This window comes from Heterocephalus glaber, unplaced genomic scaffold (genome assembly GCF_053883595.1).
Source record: "Heterocephalus glaber isolate CG9 unplaced genomic scaffold, H.glaber_assembly_v1.0 deba00001472, whole genome shotgun sequence".
In the NCBI taxonomy this organism is placed as follows: Eukaryota; Metazoa; Chordata; class Mammalia; order Rodentia; family Bathyergidae; genus Heterocephalus; species Heterocephalus glaber.
This window is the reverse complement of record NW_028258315.1, coordinates 74,726,341-74,752,553: the sequence shown is the minus strand read 5'-3', so window position 1 is coordinate 74,752,553 and position 26,213 is coordinate 74,726,341. Positions and strand designations below refer to the sequence as shown.

Genomic DNA, 26,213 nt, shown 5'->3' with positions numbered 1-26,213 from the left:
CTTAATATTACTTTCAACCACTTAACTGTGTTCAATCTGTGGTTATATAATCAAGAGAACATGTAATTCTGTACATAGTTTTTCAGAATAATTGTAGCCACCAGATTTGGGGAAAAGAAAAAAACTGAGGAGAAAGTTATAAAGTAACAATATGGTTAGAATGGTTGGAAGAAATAATATGGAACTCAAATATAAAGCTAGAAAGTATGATCTGAAGCCACTTGGCTAATGGTCATCTTGAATCTGTCCCTTTTTCAAAATCAGCATGGGGGGTGCATGTTAAGAGTTTACTGCCATTTTCCTTTCTGTGTAGTCCTTCCAAACCTCAGCTAAGTTAAAGCTGTTTTTCTTAACTAGTAAAATCAACCTCTGAGCACCTACAATAAATTCCTAAGGCTCAGAATTACGTCACCCCCCAAAAATGTTTTTCATCATTAGCACAGATAACTCAGAATGACTGTATTTCTTTTCTTGAGGGAAAAAAAGATCTATATATCTATATATAGATATATATAGATATATAGATATATATAATCAATGATGGGATTTAAAAATTATATTCTAGTAAACCTATTATTTTATACTTGTATTTTTTTCCTAAATAGCAAGTCTAACTGGAGAAAGGCAAATCAAAGATTTCATAATTTTTTCATTAAAATGTTTAAAGTAGTAATAGAGCAAGCAAGTGGCTCTCAACTAGGGAAGATCATGGCTCAAGCTATTTGGTTGACAGAACTGGGGAGAACAAGTGGTAGTTCATACCCAGAGACCAGAGATGCTGCTTAAATATCCTATAAAGTACTGCCCTCTCCAACCAAGCCAAGCAGCAAAGAATTATCCAGCCCAGATTGTCAGCAGTGCCAAGGCTGAGAAACAATGAGTTAGAAAAAAAGCACAGTTACAAATACTAAAAATGAATTCACCTTTTTTAAAAACTATCCTCTAAAGAATATCTAATCTACTTTCTTTTTGAATACGGGTATGCCCAAATGATTACTACGACACTGGCCTCTCCAAGAGGATGCGGAAGCCACTTTTCTCTAATATCAGACTTCAAGGAAATTCTGTTGGCATTTCTAAGTGCTTTAAGCACCAAAGGTAAACAGGAAAAAATATATTGTTGTTCCCATTACTTTTACTCAGTAATTACTAACATTCTACAGATGTCCTCTTAATAGTAATTATAGGCTTTTTCTTGTCTTTGGAAATTCTCTCTCCATTTTAATTTCTTTACAGAAAAGCTTTTAAAACTTATTGCAAAAAATTAAGGAGAAAAAATTATGTTTCTCACTTCTCAGTTAACTGCTCCTTTTATAACCTTAACATGGACTAATTAAACAAGCCTATGTGAACCTATATATCATTTTACTTTTACTAAAAAGAATAGCCCCTTATTATTCTTAATAAAGAGGCTGATAAAACAAGAAATGTTCAGTGTTAATGAACAATGTGATACAGATAAAAATAAATATGTTTAAAATCACCTTTATTCAAGGAAGAAGAGAAAGGATTGCTTGTTCTTTTTAATATTGTAAGAGTGGTTATTTCTGAGTACTTTGGGGAGGTTTTCCCTCCTTTAATGTTCACTTACCTCATTATTAAGCTTTATCTTTTTTACGAATTACGAGTAAAATTCACAATACTACAGTACAGATTTTGTTGTAAGTAGATCTGAGTTCAAATCTCTCATTATTTATAATGTGGTTTTATTATCTCTAAATCATTTTTCATTTGTAAAATAGGAGTAATATCAACCTCATTAAATTGTTATAATAAGCAGAAATATTGCCAAGAAGAACCTATACTGTGTCTAGAACAAACTATAAAACAATGGAAGGTAACCATATAATTTCCATTTATATTTCTAAAAGTATATCATTTTTTGCAACTATAATGAACTTTAATTAAATTTACGTGGTTTGATTGGATAAAGCCAATAGAGAGATAGAGGTCTTTCACATAGTGGCAAGAAAATAAGGATCAGTAGGCATAGGATTTAGGCTGTTTTGCTTAGTAGCTGTATGACCCAGGGAAAGTTAACTTCTGAGTTTTTGCAAATGTGTACCTAACTCAAAAATTTGCACACACACTGAATAAGCAGCCACTGGTGTTAGATATTATCAGAATGTTGGAGAAATGTGATAATACGTGATTAAAATCACTAGTTAGTACTGGTATGCATCATATTAATGCTTAGCTGTAATGAGTAGTCACTAAAGAATACTTTTTTATAAAATTCAGGAGGAAAGAGGTATATGTATAAATCTTCATATGATCAATGTGTAAGATCCAAAACTGTAATTTATAACCCTTAAATAAAACAAGCTATAAAAAGTTTCAATTACTAAGAAATCATTTCTCTAATTCACATACCAAAAAAAATCCACCCCCGAACTGTAGAAACTCTGATCCTGAAAATTTCAAGAAGTTTTACATTAAAGGTTTATATGGCATTAAATAAAGGACAACTGAAGTCTATTCAGAAATACTAGTCTTAAAATAATAATAATTCCAGGCAGCTGGACAATCTTCATAGAGACAAAATGAGAGAAAGAATGATCCTCTCTCTCTGTTAAAGGCTAAAACATGCTATATTCTCTGGAGGAAAAAAAAGCATCAAATAGATAAATGGCCTATCACTTCACTGTCTTTACATATATGTGTTTATTTACTCTGAGTGAACTGCACAAAAAAAGATACCATTCTTTTAAAAAAGTATGGTGACCTAAAACATTAATTATAAAAAATTCCTGTTTTCTGAACTACATTCAAATGCCTTAACCACTAAAATTTTTGTGAAAACCTTGAAAAGGGCTTCAATTGTATGTAGTTTTCTCTCTAATCTTTTTATAACTTTTAATAATTCTAAACTACAATATACTATAAATGAAAAAAAACATGCAAAAGTCAAAATAAATGATAAGCATTATCTGCATATGCTGCTCAAGTTATGTGCTTAAAGGCATTCCAAGTGCAAGTGATCTAGATGCACAAAGCACCACACATGGAGGACTATGAATAGTTGCCTGGAGTTAAGTCAACATTTTCCTCATTCTTCTGCTCCTGGCCTTTGAGAGCTTCTAAGTCTTCCTCAGGCGGATGAATGACTACAGTGGGGATATCATCACTGGCAGGTGAGACCAGTAGCTCTGGGGCCTGAGGCTGCCTCTGCTGGGAACTTCTGGAGGTCAGGCGACTGAGGTTAGGGCTGGAAGGAGGACTGTTCTGAGGGGTAGGCACTGGGGTCGTGCACCTCGAGCCTGCAGGGGTTCCAGCTCTTGAAGAAGGAAGAAGGTGGCTGAGAAGAAGAGATAAAGGCGACTCTCCTCTCAATGAAAGGTTTGAGGCAGAGAGACCTGTTCGCAAAGAGTGGCGGGAGGCTGAAAGGCCTTCCCCTGAGATAAAACAAATAAATAAAAATGATGAAGTTTACTGCAGAAGGCAAATAAAGATACAAAAATCAATAAACACTGTAAACTGCAAGCTTTAAAGGCCCCAAATACCAGTTCATGCTGTGAGGTTTTAGATGTCAATCAGATTCTTAAATATTAGAAAATCACTGAAAACTTGCTTAAAACGTAATTTGTCCCCTGAACACATAATAAAAGGGAAACAATGGTAGGGCACAATATTCTGTTAGAAATTAGTATGACCAATAGTATGGCATTTTTAAAAAGGACAGTCAATACAAAGTTACTGCTTAATTAATAAATGGCAGATGAGAAAACAAAAATCAGAAAGAGAACCAAACCAAAACTTACCAGTATTGACAGCTTATATTTAGTATACTTTTTCCTACATTGTACCAAATAGCTACAGATAATTATTCCTTACAAGATAAATCTACATTAACATTACCTTAAAATTGCTAACATAAAATCAATATTAAATATTTACAACATTAAGTTAATAGGGCAAGGTGGTACTTTTGAGTGAAGTTTAAAAAAGCAAAACAAACTATGGGAACTTTTAAAGAATACAAATTGAGCAATCTAAAGATACTTAGTAATAAACATCCTAAGGTTACTTTCTTGCTTCTACTAGAACAGATCCATTTAATCAAATACATGCAGTCACTGAACGAAGTAAAAAGCATTTAATCAACAACAGCTGTAAGGTAGTAAGTCTACAATATTTCAAAAGATCATGAATACTTATACTTAAAACATCTAGTATTTCCATTAGTGTAATGTAAAAGAATAATATTCTTTTTTGTTTTAAGGGAAATGTGAGAAATGTAACAACCCTAAGTTATCAAAGCTACAAGCTCTGCCTAAGTTATCAAAGCTACATGCTCAAGAGATCCCAGAAGCATTGTAACTATTAACCTTTAATCCATAAACAACCATGTTTTAGTTAAAACAAGCTATGTGCAGAAAGTGTTAAATTACAACCACAATACAATAATGTGATAAAATGGAAACTAAAAGAAAATAGTCATTGTCTTATGATTAAAAGGAATCAAATTACAGTTGGAGAATAATAAGAAACCACTGCATACAAGGAATAAAAATTTAATAAAATCTCTGGGTAAATTCAATTCACTAAAGTAGAAAATGTACAGAAAGAAAGGTAAACTGTGCCATATATGGCTTGCTTTTAAATTAAACTTACGTTCACAGATTTTTTTTTTTTATTCTTCAGGCTCTTTGTATATATCAAGGCATAATTTTAAACAAAGGAAGAAAAGTTTTAATGATCAAATGGTCAAATAAAGTATCTCACACTGAGCCATAAATGATTAGTATCAACTTTAGGAGTGTTAAAACTCCATCACCCTGTGGCTGTTTGCTCGTACAACACTTACAAGTCATACTATCCCTTCAGGGAAAGAAATAGAGAGCAGAAAAACACTGTGTCCCACACGCATCATCACTGTAATCCTCATATGCTCTGGGCAACAGTAGCAGCTACAGGCAATAATGACCCTTGTAAACTACTCTAATCCTTGGCACCTGAGCTCTAGAGTCGCTGTCATCATGGTTCACGTTGAGGGCCCAAATAGAACCCTAGTGATATATTCTTCCACCTTAGACAGATGCAAACAGGGCAACCCACCCCAGTGTGTCAGCCTAAGTCACTGACAGACGCAAATGGCTACAAAAACAGTCTTCTCTGGAAGAGAACAGAGAGCTGGAATCTTTGCACCTGGGTCTCAGCTATTTCCCATGGCCCCAGTAGGTCACTCTTTAATGTAACAGAGGCCCTGTCATAAAACTGTGTATCAGTGAACTAGAAAACCAATCCAAAACTGCTGGTTTATGCCAGCGGTATATACAGTATATGCAGGAGACAAAAAGGAAAAAAAAAAACAAAACCCTAACACAGCTACAATTAAAAGGTTCAAGCCCAAGATTTAGAATTTTAAAAAATTAAACTAAAGGGCCAGGGATTTAGCTCAGTGGTTTCGCCGCCTGCTGTGCAAGCGCAAGGACCCAAGTTCAATCCCCGGTACCAAAACATAATAATAATAAAATAAAATAAAATAAAAATTAAACTAAAATTATATATCAGAATTCATGCCTTTTTAATCAAATTATAAAACAGAAATCTTGAAATGAAAAAGTAGTTCAGGGTAAAGGAGTGTAACAGTTTAAATTAGAGGAAATTAGTCTATGCCATTTTAAAAATAAATGCTTAATTTTTTTCATCCAAGTGATTTCATATGATTGGTACATTTTAAAGAAAGCTATCTCAGAAATGACATTTTAAAAAACAAATAACACTACTATATAAAGAACAAAAGAAGATATAAAATAACCTAATTATCTGGAAATATCATCTCTCTTTCCTCATATGTTACCAGTAATATATTAGAATGCTGTTAGAAAAGAGTTAGCAAATATTGGATGCCACAACTTATCTCACCATTCCTTTCAAGCAAGTGAGGGTCAGAATGTTTCTTGCCTATATCTGCAAAAGATCGAACAAGGGGAATCCGATTGGTAAATCTTTTCTCATTCTGATGATGATGTCTCTTCAGGAGAGCTTCTCTGACATTCTCTCTTATGGACTCATCTAATTGACCGGAGGCTATCATGTTGTCTAACACCATATCTGTTCAAAGGAAAAAATAGTTATTGTTATTAGATAATAACTGTAATAGAGATAAAATCTAAAGGAAATCTCAACATGAGATCTTTAAATAGCTCTAGAAAATATTATTCTCTCTAATACTAATACATCCATAAAAATGAATATTATCCATACAACAAAAGTGAAAATTAGAGAAACCCTGATTTTACTATAAATACCATTATTTATAAAGGGGCTACTCTTCATATTAATAGCTTACCCATTTTTGACAGTGCCTTCCTTTATTGATGCAATAAATTCTGTTTGGCTAAATATTTAATAACATCGGCTCCCTAAGATATGAAGCTAATTTAATGGCTCATCTCATATCTTTTCCCCAAAACTGTTCTACTAGATAAATACACAGACCTATTCATTCTGTCATTTATTATTTACTGAGTACTCACTATGTATTGAGAACACAACAGTTCTGCCCTCTTTTCCAGAGGTAGAAAAAATAATGAGCAAATAAGTGAATAAAATATCATGAATAAATTCTAGGAAGAGGAATAAGCCAGGTTGTGACAGGGTTGTGGGAAAAGAAGAGACTCATGGCAATTTTATACATTATCATGATGACTATATTTTAAATTTATAAATTATGTATAAAGATTTTTAAATAGTGGCACTAAATTGAGATTATTTTTAAAAGTCAAATTTTCAAAACTATAACATTACTCTGGAAAAAAAACTGACTCACAGGTTAATTCTAACAACACAATAACAGCTTACTATCAAGTGGACTCCAGACTTCAAATCCAAACTAAAAGCCCTATGTCCACATTCAATATTCCTCACATTAACTCAGTTTTTTAGTCATTCATACAAGTAATGACTTTGGCAATTTAAACATCTGTAGCACATGGCCAAATCCAAGGATCAGGTAAAACTGAAGTATTTCTAGCCTGAGAAATCCCAGTAAATTTACAGTTCTCTAGACAAACACTACAGACTGCTTTGTTTATCTAAGGGAGGAATTTACACCAACAGTTTCACAATCAAACTCATTACCACTTCAGCTGATCCTGGTTTTGAGGACTAATAGTGGTCAAATAGCTGTATCACAGCTTTTTTTCCACTATCTTCTTACCCATAATCCTTCAAATAACTCTCCATTTCCACACTATACCTATCACAGCTCAGGTCATAATCATTTCTTGCTTAGACTATTCTGAGAGAGTAACTAGAGAACTTGCTCCTAGCCTCTTCCTAACCCAAAGCTACCCTATAGCTGGATGTGGTGGTGCATGCCTGAAATCCCAGCTACCCAGGAATTTGAGGCAGGAGGATCACCAGTTCGTGGCCATCCAATGCCAACCTATAGTCTGTCAGAATAACCTTCCTGAAGAATACTTCAGGATCTCACTAGTCCCCAACTTAAAAACCACCACTACTGTCAAAATAACTACCAAATAAAATCTTTTTTTTTTTTTTTGGTACCGGGGATCGAACTTGGGTCTTTATGCTTGCAAGGCAGGCAGCGGAACCACTGAGCTAAATCCCCAGCCCTAAAATCTAATTTCTTATCCCTATAATCAAGACTAGTGATGACCTATCTTTAACTTATTTTCCCAATATGTCTCCTACATTTGTTCAAGAAATCTGTGTGCTCTTGGAAAACTGAGTCATGCCTATCTCTACATTTCTAGACTTTTCCTCCTGCTCTGCCTCCTCCTTAGAACTTTTTTCCTTCCACTACCTGTTCCTATTACAGGTGCTCAAATTCTACGAGTAAGCTGAACAATTAATGTTCTATGTATATCTTCCTAGACAACTTGTTCCAAAAAGCAAGAAAAAAGAAAAAAGTAAATAACCAAACTCCTTTCTTTGAATTTCCAGAAAACAGACTATTTATTCATGGCAATAGTCACTCTCTCCTTGAAACTGTATGTCCAATTCATCCATCTCTAAACTTGTCCCAGACAAAAAGTCTTATCTTTATTTGTGACTACTCCTCATTCCACCCTGGCAAATAACAGAAGTTCAATATACTTTTGTTAAATAAATACTTAAAATGTCATTTTATTTTCTTGGCATAACATTGGGTTACAACAACCCATCCCATACCTTTCTACCATAAATTTGTACTTTAGCATAACAGTAGCAAACTAGGTATCTTGGTAGCTGCACCTGGGGGATACATGAAGCAATCTATGTGTTTACCCACTTGGTACAATGAATGGCAAGGTGTGTGCACATGGTCAAAAGTATCAAGCCAGGATTTTTGCCCACATAATGTACCTTCCAACAAAGAAGGAGCTTATGTCTACCTGAGCATCATGGGAGGTAAAATGAACCTACACCACTCTTCTGTTATGTAAACATGTATTTTACCATAATGGAATGTGGGTGTGCCTCACAGTAGCTGCACCTGGAGAAAGCAAAATCCCATCTGCATTCATCCACTTGGCAGACAAACTGGGTACAGGAGCTCCAAAGAAGCAACAGGTGAGTTTTACCCATGAAATGCTCATTGCTAAATTTCTGTGCATTTAGGATTTGTTTCCAAAAAAAGAGTTTTCTTTTTATTTTTCTGATATAAGTAGCCCATTTCAGTACAATGGCACATGAAAAGCCAGATTTGTAAGTTTTGGAGGAGATCAAAAGTGAATCATCAGATTACTCATGCATGGATGATAAAGATGATAACGACTTTGATGTTGTTCCTGTGACAGTGAAATGGAGCCAGAATCGATCAATCAATAAAGACTCAGGGAATCCAGACCTCCTTGATTCACATGATGAAGAAAACAGCAATGTGAGTACATTATTTGACTAGTTGAAATGGTACAAAATGGTTAGGCAACCAAATAGAAAGATCCAAATGTTAGAACAAGGTCCAAAATTATAGTGAGGATCTTGGCATGGGTGAAATCTATTGGATAGAATGCTAGCACTGCCATTCAATGTCAGAAATTGTTTGTAACAGACAAAATGCTACAAGATGTTGTGAAATACACAAATGCTAAAATACAAGTAAAACATTCTGTATGCATCAATATCCACACTCAAAAATGTATTTATTATGATACCTCACTAGCTGAACTGAACACATTCATAGGTCTGCTGCAGTTAGCAGGGCTTTCTCACGGTAAATGCAGGAATGTAAAAGACTTATGGAAAGCAATGGGTATGGGTTTGAGGCTTGTAGAATAACAATGACAAGGAGATTTGGTTTTCTTCAAATCTTTGCCTGAGGTCTGATGATGAAACTACCCACGAAGAAAAAACTAGTAATCTGGCTGCTATCCTCTCATGGTTTAAGAGATTTGTGGGTAACTGTCAAACAATTTACATACCATCTGAATACATGACTATTGATGAACATCTTTCAGGCTTCCATGGTTACTGTAGCTTCAGGCAGTGTATACCAAAAAAACTTTCAAACTATGGCACAAAAATTGATGTCCTTGTAGATGGGAGGACTTATCATGCTTTCAATTTACAAATGTATCCTGGAATTCAGCCATCAAGCCTTTATTTGTATGATAATAAAGCAAATGATGTGAACAGACTTGTTGCTCTCATCTACCAAACTAATCAGAATCTGATATTCAACAATTGGTTGACCAGTTTCCAACAGATGTTACATTTGCTAACAGAGCACAAGTTGATCAGCATAGGAACTGAATGCAGGAAAAAAGCAGAAATTGCAAATGAAATGTTGCAATTTCAAAAAAGAAAATTGTACAGTACAATCTTTGGATTTCAGAAAGATGTAACACTGGCCTTGTATATGACAAAGGAAAACTGGTACTGCTGATGTCAACATTGCACCATGAAGGAAATACTGATAGGGAAACCAACAAAATGGAAGCTTGTGATGGTAACTTTCTACCAAAAAAGCAAAATCAGAGTAGATGTTGTTGATGAGTTATGCAGCAACTACGATGTCACTTGAAAATACAAAGTGTTGGCCAATGGCTGGTTGTGTTTTACTTAATCCTAAACATGTGTGGCATAGTTTGACAGTTTACAAAGAAAATAACAAGTGAAAAATATCTCAGAGAAATTTTCTTAGAGGATTGGGGCTAGAACTTATAAGAGATCATTTACAGCAGAAAAAAACAAAATGTTTCTGCCCAGGGAACTACACAAAAAATTGTGGAGCACACTGTTGAGCTGACAGGTGAACAGGCAGGTGCAGGATCACAAAGACCTACTACAACAACAAGAAAACCAAAAAGATGTCAACAGTACTCTACAGAAAAAGGACAGGAAAATAAAACATATGTGCTATCAGTGTAAGCGATACTTGTATATGGAACATGTGGTTGTCATGTGTGAAGACTGCCTTGGGTATGACAATTTAAGCAAAGGTTATTTTTGTTGTAAAGTTCTAGCAGTACTTTCATTCTAGTTCATATGGAAATTTACTTCTGATGTTATCTTTCAGGTTTTGTAAGCAAGCACACAGCTGATGTGAAAATGTGTTTATTCCAAATTCGCAATACATATTAAGAATTTAACACTTTATATTACTGATATTTTGTGTACCTCTTAACTACACATTGTATAATATAATAAGAACTTCCTGACAAAACAGCAAGACCAGTGAGATATCAATTATGTCCTACCAAAGGGCCAGGAAAGTAAAACGTATGTGCTATCAGTGTAACCAATACATGTGTTATGTGTGAAGACTGCCTTAGGTGTAATAATTGAAGTAAAGATTACTTTTTTTGTAGAGTTCTATTGGTATTTTCATTGTAGTTCATTATTAAAATTTATTTCTGGTGTTATTTTTTAGACTCTGTACACCAAAAAGGTCGATATTGAAAATTTTGATGCTTTTTAATAAACACTCAATAAATATTAAAAATTCAATGGTTTGTTTTGGTATTTTTTCTATTAAGTACTCACTGCTTAATGTAATAAAATTCATGAAATCAAAATCAATAATTCATCAAAAGAAATATTCTAAAGAATAAACGTGGGTATTATACACCCACAACAATGTGCCTTTATGACAAAACTGGAGTTATGCCCCACAGATAATCTCTAGCCTTAGCACACTTTAAATATAAGAAAATTACCTGCTATTTCATCTAGAGTGCTTGCTCTCATATCCAGCATGACTGTTCCATTTAGGATGCAGCTCCTTAGCTCAAAAAGACTGTGCAAAGACAAAGTTGCCACATAAGGTTTACTCCATCGGTCACCACCATCTTCAACATCCTCTTCAAATTTCAGCCATCTGAATGAATAATAAGTAAAAATATTGTATAAAAAATATTCCGTGTTTTTAATATGATAAACAGAAATTTCTTATTTTAAAAAAAAACAAAGAAAATCACCACGAGCACAGAATTTTCATTACAAGCACATTTTCACAAATTAGGTCAATTGTCTACAGTGGTTTTTGTCACACTTTCTAGTCTAGTGATCACAATAATAAGCCTACAGTAACAAAAGTAGGTTCTTTCATATACCACTCCCTCCTAAACCTCTTTTAAACTATAAATTTTTACATGATTTTGGTATTTGAGCCAGCCCTAAAGAGGCACATGCTTGTAATCCCTAAGTTTTCCTCAATTCAATCCAATATAAATTCAGGAGGCTAAGACAGGAAGATCTTGAATTCAAGATCAGCCTAGGCTACACAGCAAATTTAAGGCTAGACTGGATTATATAGTGAGACTGTCTCAAAGAGGAAAAAGGAAAAAGACTTTGATTTTTTGATTTTGAATTTCAGTTGTATCACTTTGAGTAAAAGATAATTTGAGAAAAAATTTGAGAATAGAGGGGTAAAATTAATGACGAAATTTGTAGATATCAATAAGGAAATTCTCTGCCAATTGTCTTAAAGCACCAGATACATCTAATAATTTCCATTTAATATTCTCATCAGAAAAAAAAAACCCAAAGTAAAGCTAAAACCAATTTTAAAACCTGAGACTGAGCAGTTTTACCTAGCAGTTTCTTTCCATTCATAGTCTTCTCCATCTCTGTAGCACAGTTCATCCATTTCTGTGAAGAGGTCATGGGGAATATGTTGTTCATCATCATCTTCAGTACCAAGGATGAACTGAACTCTCTGCGATGGTGTGTCTTGACAAAATAAATATTAAATATATTCAAAGTGTTCCTCAACTCATTAAAATATAAATTCAGTTTAGAAATTCAAACACTTTTGTTATGAACAAATCTATTTCAAATCTTTTTTCTTTTAATTATTAAGATATTATAATTTTAGAAGAAAACCAGGACCAACAATCCAGACTCCCCTTCCCCCCGCAAAAAAAAAAAAAAATCACAAAATGATTACCAAAGCAGAGAAAAAAAGATTAAAAATAATTTTATAGCTAATCTAAAACAAATAAAAATAAGCCAACAACCCAAATGATTAGAAACTCAAAGCTACAGATATATAGAAGCTAACTTTTCCTACAATGATAGTGAAGACTGTCAGCTGGAGCTGGAGGTAGGACAAGTCACTGCAAGAAAGAGATATCCTATTCATGACCTCAGAGACACACACTTGTGTGGTACAGGATTTCCAAAGACAGAAATGAGCACAAATAATTCAAGACAGGGAAAAGCCTTAAGGCTTGCAATTAAAAGCAAAATGAAACTCTGCTGAACAAGACAGATGAACTGTGGATGTAATAGACAAGATATTATAACAGGTGGGCGGGGGTTTTGGTTAATGCTTCTGCCGCCTACCTCGCACATGCAAGGACCTGAGTTCGATGCCCGGTACCCAAAAAAAAGATATTATAACAGGTTAAGGACCAGATTTAGAAGAATTGTTAAAGGAAAAGACATATCTGAGGATATTATACAGAAAAAGAAACAAAGACAAGAGGACAGAAAACACAAAAGATTAAGTAAAATGAAGAACAGAATAACTCCAAGAAGGAAAACAGAAAACAGTAGGAAATTCAATCATGTTTGTTTGTTCTGCATAGATCTCAGTGTGTTCCTTCAATATGAATCACATACATACTGGAAAATTTTCAGATAGGTTTTGGGTTTGTCATATTTTTGAACCTGAAGATTCGTTCTTCACTCATCAAAAATGTATGGAAATGTTAGATAAAATTGAACATTTAAAATACAGCTCAGTTCTACAGTTTTACAAACTGCTTAGGATATGCCATCTACATGATCCTCTGAGACTAGATAATTTTACTCCTTTCACTGCAATCTATATGTCTCTTTTTTTCCTGCCTTATCCCACTAGTTAGGTGCTCCAGTACACCACATATGAAGGTGTTGAAAAGAGGACATCCTTACATTTTTCTCAATCTCTGAATCTGAAGAAAACACTCCATCCTTCAACATTAAATGTGATACTGTAAGGTTGTTTTTTTAATAGGTACCTTTCATCAGGCTGAAGAAGTTTCCTTCTATTTCTAGTTTGTTTAGTTTTATTAGGAAAGGAGGCTGACTTTATTTTAGAGGTTCATCTTGGACCTACTGGGGTAAAGGTACAACTTTTCTCCTTTATACTATTATATGCTTATTTACACAGATAAATGTTTAATTTTTAAAAAATTTTACACTCCTATTCAGTCATTATATTCATGTTTTATTTTTACTCTTAACACATTACTACAAACTTGGAGGCCTGAACAATACAAATTTATTTTGTTAATTCTTATAGTCCTGGACACCTGTGGTCCAACAAAACAAGTCTTATAAAGCTAAAAACATATTGCTGGTAGGGCTGCTTCCTTCTGGTGCTTCTAGGGGAAAATCCACAGCCTCACTTTTTCTAGATCTGAAGCCTGCCTACATTCTTTGTACTAGATCCTTTTCTTACATTACTACAGCCACTTGCTTCTTTTGTCACAACTACTTCCTGTCTAATTTGCTGATTTCCACTTACTAAGGCCCCTCTGTATGTATCAGGCCTCTCTGCACAACCTAGAACAGTATCTCTATTTCAAAATCTTTTTCTTAATTGTATCTGTAAAGGACTGTCTGCATTAAGAAAATACAGTATTCACAGGTTCAGGGATTAGAACACAGACATCTTGGGGTCACTTTTCAGCCTACATCTGTTACGATACATTATTTTTATATATATATATATATCGTTGGTGGGCCGGGGATTTAGCTCAGTGGTTCCGCAAGGTCCTCGCAAGCGCAAGGTCCTGAGTTCGATCCCTGGTACCAAAAAAAAAAAATATATTGTTGGGATAAGATTCATTTGTATTTTGTTTACAATTTCTGAATCTATACTCCAGAAAATATTTTGTCTGTAGTTTCATTTTCATATAACATCTGTCTAGTTTCGGGATTAAAATAATACTTAATACAATGAGTTAACAAAGTATTCCTTCCTCTTAAATTTTCTAGGAAAGCCTGTATTATTTCTTTCTTTCACGTTGTATGAACTCATCCCTGATGCTATCTGGTAGTAAATTCACTGTGAGAATGCTTTAGGCTACAAATTCCATGTCTTTAATACTCTCTTTTTATGTATTTCTACTAGTTTATATATATATTTTTTTCCTGGTACCGGCGTTCAAACTCAGGACCTTGTACTTGGAAGGCAGGCATGGAGCCTAGTTTATATTCTTAAGGTATCTGTCCATTTAATCTAAATTATCAATTTTGTTGGCATGAAGACATTCACAATATTCCCAGAATAGTCTTTCTATAGGGTCTGTACAGACAACTTTGGATACTTACAGTTTGTGTCTTTTTTCTTCCCTACCCAGACTGGCCAGAAGTTTATTGATTTTATTAGTCTTTCCAAAGAACCAGATTTTGGTCTGACTGATTTTTGTTATTCCTTTTCTGGTTTTGACTTCATAGATTAATAATTTGATTTCGTTTTCTTTTCCTTATTTTGGGTTTAATTGGCTTGCTATTTTCCTTAGTTTCTTTCTAATGTAAGCATTAAATAGTACGAATGGTCCTTTAAGCACTGCTTTAGTTGCTTTTAACAAATTTTATTTTATTTTTGGTACCGGAGATCGAACTCAGGACCTTGGGCTTGCAAGGCAGGCACAGTGCCACTAAGCTAAATCCCTGGCCCTTTAACAAATTTTAATATAAGACAGTCCTCACTTTGCACAAGTCCTTCCCTTTGCTAAACGCAACATGTCTATTATCAGAACCATGTCCTCAGTTTTTAAAACTATCTTAGTTCCTTGACTGTGCTGTGTTTTTATTTCCAATCAGTTCAAAATATTTTCTACTTTCTATTGTAATTGCTTCTTTAACCTATGACTACTGAGAGCCCTCTGGCTCTGTTCAGAATGCCCTCCTATGCAGCGGCCTGAAAACTGTCCAGCCAATAAGCTCAGGCAATCCGAGGACTTATCTCACTTGCATCTCCTCTCCAGAACGACAGTCCTGCGCGCCCCACTGTCCAACGTCTGCAACTACCGTTTCATATATTTTATCCAGCTTTCATAGCTGTTTAAAATCAGAGGTCAGTTTCAAACTTCAGATATAAAATGAATAAATTCTGGGGACCTAATGTACAACATGATATCTGTAGCTTATAATATATTGCATACTTGAAATTTGCTAAAATGGTAGATCTTTCCTCTTCAGACACAAAAAAGGTAACTATTTGAAGTGATAGATGCACTAATTAATTTGACTGTGGTAATCATTTCACAATGTAAATGTATATAACATATACCTTAAATACATTTTTTATTCAAGACTCAATTTAATAAAGCTGAGGGGGCAGTGGGAAAATAAAAAATGAACAAACTGAATAATAAACAGAAGGAAAATTTCAATCTATTATTTCATCATGTCTAGCACCAGAAGCTCTGTGTAATCTTTTTTTTTTAACAGGAAAGGAAAGAAAGGACACCATTTGTATCACTTTCTACATTACTTGATAGTTAAGACCAAAATAAACCCCTCCAGGGGCATACATTTTCTCTAGGAATAATTATTCCATTAAAAACCTCAATACTTGAGAGGCTAAGATAGAAGGATCACAAGTCTGGGACCAGTCTGAGCAACTTAGTGAGATCCTATCTCAAAATACAAGTTTTGGTGATGTAGCCCAGCACTATAGCTTCACCTAGCATGCACAATGCCCTGGATTCATTCTCCAGTACCACAGATAGATAGATAGATAGATAGATAGACAGACAGACAGACAGACAGACAGACAGACAAATAGAGATAAAAAGTCAAATATTTTCGGGCCGGGGATTTAGTTCAGTGGTTCCAGTGCCTGCCTCACAAGCATAAGGCCCCAAGTTCAATCCCCAGTACCAAAAAAGAAAACAAAAATAAAGTCAAATATTTTCAACATCATAATTTAATTTTTCATTATTGTTGTTTGAAACAAGTTACGTACCTCAGTGGACATATAAACATAGTTTAACTATTTTCATCCCTGAAAATGCCATGTTCCTTTTTATTCAATATGAGTAACAGAAGTACACTGATCTACTCACATAAGAGCCTAACATACCCTAACGTGGATAGGTACATCACCTGAAACAGAAACATTCTTCTAAATTACTTAATACCATGAAAGTTGACTACTGATGTTTTCTAAATTCAGTATTCATTTTCCCTTTGCTAGCTACATGACCTCTGCCAGCAACGTGACCATTTATCTATTTATTTTTTGGTACTTGGGATCGAACTCGGGATCTTGCGCTTGCAAGGCAGGCAGTGGAACCACTGAGCTAAACCCACAGCCCAACATGACCATTTAATGTTTTATTAGGTTATCAATGTCTCTTAGCAAAAGTTAAGAGATTTCCTATTTAGTCTCTCTGACAGTTTCCTAATCTATAAAATAAAAATAATAATATCTCTTTGAAACTGTTGAGAAATGGCTAAGAGTGTAGAAGAGCACTTGCCTAGCATGTATGAGGCTTTAGGTTCAATCCCTGGAACTAAAAAAAGAGAGAAAAAAACAGCTGTTGGGAAGATTAAACACAGGAACACATGTCAAAGCCTACTTGATATTTTACCTGGCCAGCCAGGCATAATGGTGCACGACTACAAGCACAGCCCTCAGGAGACTGAGGCAAGAGGATCAAGGTCCGCCTGGCTACCTAGCAGGCCACATCGCAAATAATTAATAAAAAAACGTGGCCGGGGCCGGGGATTTAGCTCAGTAGTTCCACCGCCTGCCTTGCAAGCGGAGGGATCCGAGTTCGATCCCCGGTACCAAAAAAAAACCAAAACGTGGCCATCGGTACCTTATGTTCATGTTGTAGCTACATTATACACAGTAAGTTTGTCATTCCATGTCTCTTCACAAAAACTTAGCTTTAGCATAGCACACAGATGCCAACAGTGGTGCAGCTTACATAACTTTACCAGCCTAGTGGATAAGATCTTCCAGCCAAAAAAAATATGGTTTTAAAAGGGCACAAAACAAACAACAAAAACATCAGTGCATCCCGGAAGCCTTAATATTCCAGATACCTACTCTATTCACACATATCTAAACAGTGAAATATATGGCAGAGAAAAGAAAATAAAACTCTACTAAATATGAAGGTAAATGACAAGACTTAACTTTTGTAACTCCAAGCCTAGAATACAATGAAGAAACAAAGACCTTATTTTTTTTTAATTACGCTAAGGAGATCTTAACCTATTTACCAAATATTTAATTATAAAAAAATCTTACTTTAATAAATGTAAAGTTCCAAATTATTGCAGATATGCAGTTATTAAAAGAAAAGATATAATCACAATGTAAGATACTTCCCAGGAAAGAATCTAAATTGTTAAAGAGAACAACTATTTTCTCTTACCATAAGAAGGAGATTCCCGTCCATCTTCTTTATCTGATTCCTTATCTTTTCTTCTCCGGTGGTGATGTTTGTGTCCACGATGCTTGTGACGTCGACGACTCTCTCTACCAAATGGTACATGAACACCAATATATACTGCTCGGTGACCTATTAACAGATTCAGAAATATGTCACTACTTTTTCAAAAGGGAATAGTATGGTATTCACAAAAGTACACTAGAATTTACTCTGGTAATGAAGAATTGCATACAAATTAACAATTAACAATGGTACTGTGTCCAGTTACTTCACTTATTTTACAGAGCACCACACAGAATGTTATGCCTAGGGCAACATTAAATTACTAAAAGATACAGTAATGTAAATGATCCAAATACTCCAATTAAAGGGTAGAAGCTGCACAAATAAATAAAAAACAATATAGCTGTTCCATGCTTTGGGAACAGAAAACACTACTACTGATGCTGCATTATCCTAACTTTCTATTCTGACCAAAACAAGACAGTCTCTGTCTTCGCCCATTAAATAAAACTGAATCAGGGAACCAGAGAGTGAGCAGCTTTATGTCAACTACTGAGAGGCAAGAATTTAATTTCTTTACACAGTTTAAATCAGGGTTCTCTCTGTATTGAGTAGAGGGCCATGGACTACCTTTTCAACTAGTGTACAATATGCAAAAAATATCTGGTATAGAGCTGCTTTTTGTCTTTATATACAAAATTCGAAAAATACAGCGAATTATGAAGTTAATCACACTCTTTTCCCAACAGATTCCATAAGATGGTCAGAAAATAAATACTTTAAGAAAATCTTCATCCTTAGATGAGATTTAATCATACAGTTGATCTTCAACATTTTTTGATTCTATATTTGCAAATTTGCTGATTCACTAAAACATCCTTGTAACCCCAAAATCAATATTCATGAAGATTGTGAGGTCATCTGTGAACATGCAAGAAGAGCAAATTATGTTGCCCGAGGTTCATGTTCCCAGCTAAGGTGAAAAAGGTGACACTGAGGTCTTGTTTCACCTGCCAGTGATGACACACACCTGTAATCCTACCTATTCCAGGGCCTGAGGCAGGAAGACCACAAATTTGAGGCCAGCCTGAAACACTTAGCAAGATCCTGTCTCAAAACAGAATATTAAAAGGGCTGGGGTTTCAGCTCAGTGGTAGAGCTCTTGTTGTCCAATTTCTAGTACCCCCCCAAAGCAATTTTTAAAGTAAAAATGGACAAATTTATGGACACATACTGAACTAAAATTATTTGTTTCAACATCTAGAACCTAGCACTGCCTAGCACATACTTAGCACTCGATAAATGTCTACAGAAATTAAATCTCAATTAGAAAAGACATTTTACCAGAAATTCCAAATTTAAAAACTGATTATACAGAGTTTCTTTTAAAGATGACAGGAATATTTCTGGGTTTAAGAGTGGTATTAGTTGGGCCAGGCATGTTTCCATATACCTGTAATCCCAGCACTCTAGGAGGCTGAGCCAGGAGGATGATAGGATTTGAGCCTAGATTGGGGAACTTAGTGACATAACAAGACCCTGTCTCAAAGTAAGAAAAACAATGTAAAAGGGCTAGGGAATGTGTCTCAGTGTGAAGGGGCCCTGGTTCAAGCCCCAGTAAGACCGAAAAAGAAAGGAAGAGACGGAGGGAGGGAGACAAACAGGGAGACAGAGAGACAGACAGACAGACAGAGGATGATGGTTGAAGGTTGTATGGCATAGTGAAAGTAAGCAACTGAACTGCACACTGTAAAATGGTAAATTTTACACTGTGAATTGTATTCTAGTAAGTAATGCTATAATAAAACTGTGATTTTATCATTTTATTTTAGCGAAACTGTTTCCTGCTGAACACCAAGAAAAATACAGAATAAAGTAAGTTCCCATCACTCTGCACTTGGAATTACAAAGCTGTTACTCAAATTAGTACTAATGGTCTTGGTACAAAATTGCAATGCACCAAAATAAAAATAAATTGAGAATCTGCAGTTTGGAAAGATGAGATAAAATAAGTAACAAGAGACTAGAATCCGATAATTAGGAGATTGTACCTTGTATTTCTGCATTTATTTTAGCTTCAGTGTCCTCTGTTACAATACATAATATATCCTAATAAGCCTAGTATCCCTAATAAGTATAGTATCCCTAATAAGCATAGATTTCTGAAGTTACTTTTGTCGGTTTAAAAAAAATCATGTTAATGAGAATTCTTATGTCTCTTTTCATCTGTTTTAAAATCAACAAATTAATGGTCTGATATAAAACCAGCTATCACAGATTTTAACAACAACAAAAAAAGCAGTTCTTTAAAAGGCCCCAAAATACCTACAAATTATTTGCCATGAATAGCACTTTAACCAAGTATTCAGCCTCAGTATCAACAGTAAGTCATGGTGCTAGCATAAGTCCATGGATAAGAATAAGATGCGAGGAGATGCATATATTCCTTCTGCAGTCCACCATCCATAATCTCATAATAGCATGACAAACCCAAACTGAGGATCACTGTAGGAAATACCTAAGCAGTCCCCTTCACAAGTGCTAAGATCATGAAAGACAAGGAAAGAATGAGAAACTGTTAAATATTAGAAGAGACTAGGGAGACATGACAGTTAAAAGTACTACTATAGGATCCTGAACTGTAGGATCTATTAAATCATGAAACAGAAAAACCATTAGGGTAAAAACCTAGTAAATTCCAAATCAAACCTGTGGTTTAATTAATAGTAAACTAGCAATTACTAATTAACTTAGCAATTAGCTAATGTTACCTGTATTTTCACAAATACATGATGACATTAGTACAGCCTGGGTGATATACACACAAGAATATTCCATACAATCTTGGCAGCCTATTCTGTAAACATTAAATGATTTCAAAGGAAAAAGAAAAGAAGCCATTTGCCAAGATTTCTTCCCGGTCAGGAAAGAAACCTTTTGCTCTACACTGCTGCACAGAGGTTACTGCAGCATTTTAAAAGGCTGCTGTAACAGACCTATAAAACAAGCACTTAGATGACAAATAATGATAAATATGGCTTATTAGTCTGGCACTCTAGCTTGCTCATAACACAAATTACCAAGCCTGCCAGTAGTTTAAAAAAAAAAAAAAAAAAAAGAATTAACTGATTTTGTAACTGTGGTCTTCAATTTTCCAAGTAATGGTAACTATCTGTAAAGTCTGAAAGACTTTCCCAAATACATCTTATGAGAATACTTTCCTAACAAAGAGTAAATAACTCAGAAATGGTCTAATTTTAGACACAGCTAATGTTTATATGAATGTTTGCTGCAGGTTGAAACTATACTAGAAAAATGTTCAGCATTCTTCTAAATACATATTGTACCTCACAACAACAACAAAAAAGTGTTTCAAAAAACAGATAGGTAGAAGGCCAGGGATTTAGCTCAGTGGGGCCGGCACCTGCCTTGCACGTGCAAGGTCCTGAGTTCGACCCCCGGTACCAAAAAATAAAAAAAAACCAGGAAGGTAGAACTTAAAGAACACTAACAAACCTTAATTAGAAACTCAATTTGCTAAGCATAATGTTATTTTAAACAAACTTACTTTCTAGTTCTTCTTTTTCAAATTTGGTGTTCACAGTTGAGCTGGTTTTGCCAAGATCCACAACAGCTTCTTCATCAGGACCCTAAAATCAAATTATTATTTATTCATAAAATCAATAAACATTGAAGACCTACTACAAACATTTGAAATTGTCAAAAAGTATGAAACAGACTGTTTTCTCTCAAAGAAATGAATTCTTCACTGCATTCTTTTCAAGGTCTGTTCATAGGTTATTTTTTAAGTCCATAGAGACTATTAAAAATCTCAGTGAGAACCAATGTGGTGCTTGGCCATGGTGTAATCCCAGCTCTTTGGGAGGCTGAGGCCAGAGAAGTGTAAGTTCAAAGCCAGCCTGAACAACTTAGCAAGACCCTGTCACAAAATTTTTTTAAAAATTTTTAAGGGAGAAGGGATATAGCTCAGTTGTCCAGGGGCAAGGCCCTAGGTTTGATCTCCCTGACCACAAAAAAATAAATAAATAAAAACAAAATAAAAAATTGAGTGGCAAATATTTTTCAATGACTTTCTGCAGAAGGTACTAAATAATCTATTTCATTTTCAATAGAAAGCCATTCCAGGACCAGAAACTGATGAAAATCTGGTGTGAGGGGAATCCCTAGGTGTCAACATAGAATATTCTTATTGAAATTTTGCTCTTAGATCTTCTACATTAAAATAGCTATATTGGATTGGATTATAGTTAAACACAAAAATATCAAAAGTGGACTCGATATGCAATACCACTTTCACTTAGAAGTTAACTAAAAGCCAATAAAAGGTTAGAAGAACTTTTTAGAAACCCATAAAAAAAACTATGCCAGGGGCCAGGGATTTAGCTCAGTGGTTTCGCTGCCTGCTATGCAAGCGCAAGGACCCGAGTTCAATCCCTGGTACCAAAAAACAAACAAACAAACAAACAAAAACTACGCCAAACATCAAACTCTATGGAAATTATACCTTTCAGTTGTGTATACCTTTCACTTTTATAAATCTTTTAATTTTGCTCCAGTCTTCAGCTTAAAAAAATTGTATTGTAAAGATATTTATTGTAAAATATTTCATGGACTATTTTTAAAAGAATACAATTTTAGCCAGGCATAGTGGCACACGCCTATAATCCTAGTACTCAGGAGGCTGAGGCAGGAAGATCACTGCAAGTTCAAGGCCAGCCTAAACTACACAGCAAGACCCTGTCACCAAAAACAAAAGAATAAAATTTTAGTTTCCCATTTCAACTTCTAACAGCTTTTAAAAGGAACATTATTATAGCTTGGGGATTTAGCTCAGTGGTTCCACCGCCTGCCTTGCAAGCACAAGGTCCTGACTTCAATCTCCAGTACCAAAAAAATAAAATAAAATAATAAAATAAAATAAAATAAGGAACACTGTAATTATCAACTACATATTATGAACTTATTATGCACAATTCTGTACCACAAATCCAAACAGATGAACAAATGTCTTTCCTTCAGAAAGTCTCAGTCTAGTTTCAGATTAAACCCAGCTGCAGATAACTCTAGACCTGAGCCAGCATGGGGGTGCTGGGCCTGTGAAAGGAGATGCTTTGCACGACCTTCTGCAGAGCTGAGCATGAAACTTAAGGCTTCTCAGAACATGCAAAGTATAATATATAATTCTTTGATATCCAAACCCAGTGCCCAAATTCTATCTAAACCCAGGAACTTAATCAACTTGCTTAAATTTTCAAATCCCTTACTATTGGAACTTTCACTACATGCTACTCAAAACTCAGGACCAGAATATATTACACAAATACAGGTCTTCTGATACCCAAACTTACTTTCTGAAGGCTAGATATTTAAACAGTAATCAAATAGATTTAGATATCAAAATATACTTGTGTATGACACTGAACATTTGGTATTCAATTTAATACAGGAAACTCAAGGGAAGTTAAATGACTTACTAAGCCTCCATATTTAAATAAGTAGAAGCAGGCTGTATAGACCATGGACAAAGTCATATGATAAACTAAGAAGACAGACAACAATATGGATGATTAATCAAACTGCCGCATAGTTCTTCATACTTCCTTAAAGAAAAGCCAAAGTAGGAAACCAAACCAAATGCCAAAAAAGTTCAAGAATTAGTAATTAATAACTACCGTACATTAACCAAGTCACATTCTCAAACCTTTATCTATCCTTCAATGACTCCATGTCATTTAGTTCCTAAGCATGGGCAAGTACAAAAGACAAGATCTCTTCTAAATAAAACAGACAAAAGTTGTATCCTGAGAGGTAGCACGCTATCTTATTCTAAAAAGGATTAACTGCTCCCATTCCAAACTTGTAGCCTGCACAATTGCCAGAAAAAGAAACAAAACAATACACTTAACTCTCACATTCAAACAAACAAAACCCTGTTTATTTTTATACAGCTATACTCATATATTCAGATATACTAAATAGCTACTAGATATACTAACTACTAATCAGCTAAATAACACTCAAAAATAGCTTAAATTGCTAGGCATGGTGGTGTATGCCTGTAATTCCAGCACTCAGAAGGTTGAGGCAGGAGGATTACCACGAGTCAGAGGGGCCAGCCTGGGCTACACAGTGAGTTCAAGGCCAGCCTGAATTACTCAGCGAGACTCTGTCTCAAGACATCCCCCCAAAACACTGCTTAAGTTATAGGCTGAAGGGGTAGGAAAGTGATGGAGTGGTTGTTTGCCTAGCATACATGAAGCCCTGCGGAGTCAATGCCAAATATGGGGAAAAAAAAAAAAAACCAAACAAACAAAAAAAAATCTTTCAAGTTAGACAATCCATTATTTACTTTACAATTCATTAATATTTATTTTACTACAATGTGTATTATATTTAATTAAAATACAAATACCTTTTACCTTTAAACAGTGATCACAGAAAAATACTGCCACAAGTAGAAAAAGGATGCTACAGATTCTTTCTCTCATGGTCTACCCAGCTTGCACTGAACACCATCTGTGACACTTTGAGCAAGTCATTTAAGTTCTCTGAACTTTCCTTTTCCTTGTGCTAAGTTTTTTGTTTAGTTTTGGTTTTCTGATACAGGGACCCACTACACAGTCCAGGCTGGCCTTGAACTCTGAATCCACTGCCTCAGCCTCTTCAGTGCTGAGATTATTAGGCACACACCACCATATCCACCCAGTATTTCTTTTTTTTTTTCCCACTCACTATTTCTAATAGTGAAAAAGTAAACTAAGAAGGAAATCTCAGACTAAGAAATAGCATGAAATAGATCAAAATGGGGAGAGTAAATCTAAATGTGCTGCTAACAAAAGATGTCAGGATAGATTAGTGAAAAACAAGTGATAGAGAAATAATATAAGATCACATTTATGTTAAAAATTCACATGCCAAACCAAAACTTTATTTCTCTATGTATATATGTTTCCATAGGTGTGTATTTATATTAAATAAAAAAGGAAAAGGTCTGATTGGACCCTTATCAAATTGTTAACTGCTCTTTTCTGGAAAAGAAAATTAAGTTTGAATAAAAACAAAGTCATGTTATTTTATTGTTATTATTGAAGTTTTCAAGTAGAATGTTTTCATGTGTAACTTGCATAATAAACTAAAGTTAAAATTTTTAAAGTCTTAAAAATCTTAACACTACTAACACTGAAAAAAGGAGAAGAGGTAAATATGCATTTCTCCCTTCCCTTAAAAACTTTACCCAATGTTTCACTGTAAAACAAGAAAAGCAGGATACAACTGTCTACTGTAAAGGCCAATGTTAAGAGAACCACACAAAGATGCAGCACACATGTGGCTATATATTGAAAATCTCCGAGCACAAAGCCATTGAGTGCTTCAAGGGGACAATGCTTTTATGAAACAAATACATGCGTTTCAAGACCTGCCATTTTAGTACAACTCTACATGCCATTATTTCTCAATAAAGAAGTAAAGACGAAGAGTGTGGTACATGCCTATCATCCGAGCACTCTGGGATCAAACAGTGAATCAGGAGGATCAAAAGTTCAAGCCAACCTGAGCAACTTAGTGAAAGCCACCTCAAAAAAAAAAAAAAAAAAAAGTAATAAAAATAAAATAAAAGGCTGAGGATGTAGCTCAGTGCCAAGATTCTGGGTTCAATTTCTAGTACAGTCCAAAAAAAAAAAAGAGTAAGTTAATACTCTTGTGAGGAGAACAATTTCATTTGTGTCTTTTTAAAGTTTACATAAAAAATGTAAACACACACTAAATCTCTGTAAAGAGAAACAGGACTGCTAAAACCCTGATGGAAAGCACCGAAGAGCACAGACAATCTTACAGTGTTTCATTTTATTACAATGAACATTTTTTTACTTTTAAAAAATCAAATTTCAATCTGCTAATATGTGAATTATTTTGAAGACTGCATCTAGAAAAGACTTCTCTCACTTTTTTACCTCCAAGAATATAGTGGAGTGACAAAAATAGCAAGAGTTATCCCTGACATCACAATGTTTTGTTCTTAACTTTAGATGGGTTACAACAGTTGTTGCTTAGAAAGTCTACCTAAAAAGAAATAAGGTAATGGCATGAGGAAAACTCAAAAACACAGAACAGTAAAAAGAAATCCAAATGACATCAATGCAAGGTGGACTCAATGTTATCCTAAGGAAATTATTTAGTCCTGATTTCAAATTTTTATTTATAAAATAAGGTCACTATCACTGTACTATAATATAAACAACATGTTAATTATCCATGTAAGATAAAAGAGAAAGATTAAAATCTCCACATATGAAATAACATGTATATGTGGTTATCATTGCAACAGTGCTTAACAGGAAAAAACTGGAAATAACCCAATGGTTCCTTAAAAAGAGGAATACCTAAATA

At 34.6% G+C, this 26,213-nt stretch overlaps 1 protein-coding gene and 1 long non-coding RNA gene across 25 annotated transcripts in view; one reads left to right on the top strand and one right to left on the bottom strand.

Moving 5' to 3' along the window:
• Slc4a7 (solute carrier family 4 member 7) overlaps positions 1-26,213 on the bottom strand; it is a 113,769-nt gene that overhangs the window by 50,681 nt on the left and 36,875 nt on the right. For 8 of the 24 annotated variants that reach the window (XM_087182182.1, XM_087182186.1, XM_087182181.1 and 5 more), the window contains exons 2-6: positions 21,373-21,454; positions 17,784-17,930; positions 11,988-12,126; positions 11,112-11,272; positions 5,869-6,057 (exon numbers count right to left, since the gene is read on the bottom strand). In XM_087182182.1, the coding sequence (XP_087038308.1) occupies positions 5,869-6,057; positions 11,112-11,272; positions 11,988-12,126; positions 17,784-17,930; positions 21,373-21,454 (718 nt within the window). Of the gene's footprint in view, positions 1-3,026; positions 3,396-5,868; positions 6,058-11,111; positions 11,273-11,987; positions 12,127-17,783; positions 17,931-21,372; positions 21,455-26,213 lie in introns of all 24 variants that reach the window. The other 16 variants (XM_087182173.1, XM_087182178.1, XM_087182172.1 and 13 more) reach the window with 3 other exon arrangements.
• LOC147826411 (uncharacterized) lies at positions 8,430-11,115 on the top strand. Its single transcript, XR_015439530.1, has 3 exons — positions 8,430-8,523; positions 8,751-8,833; positions 10,162-11,115. It is a non-coding gene; the product is annotated as an uncharacterized LOC147826411 (long non-coding RNA).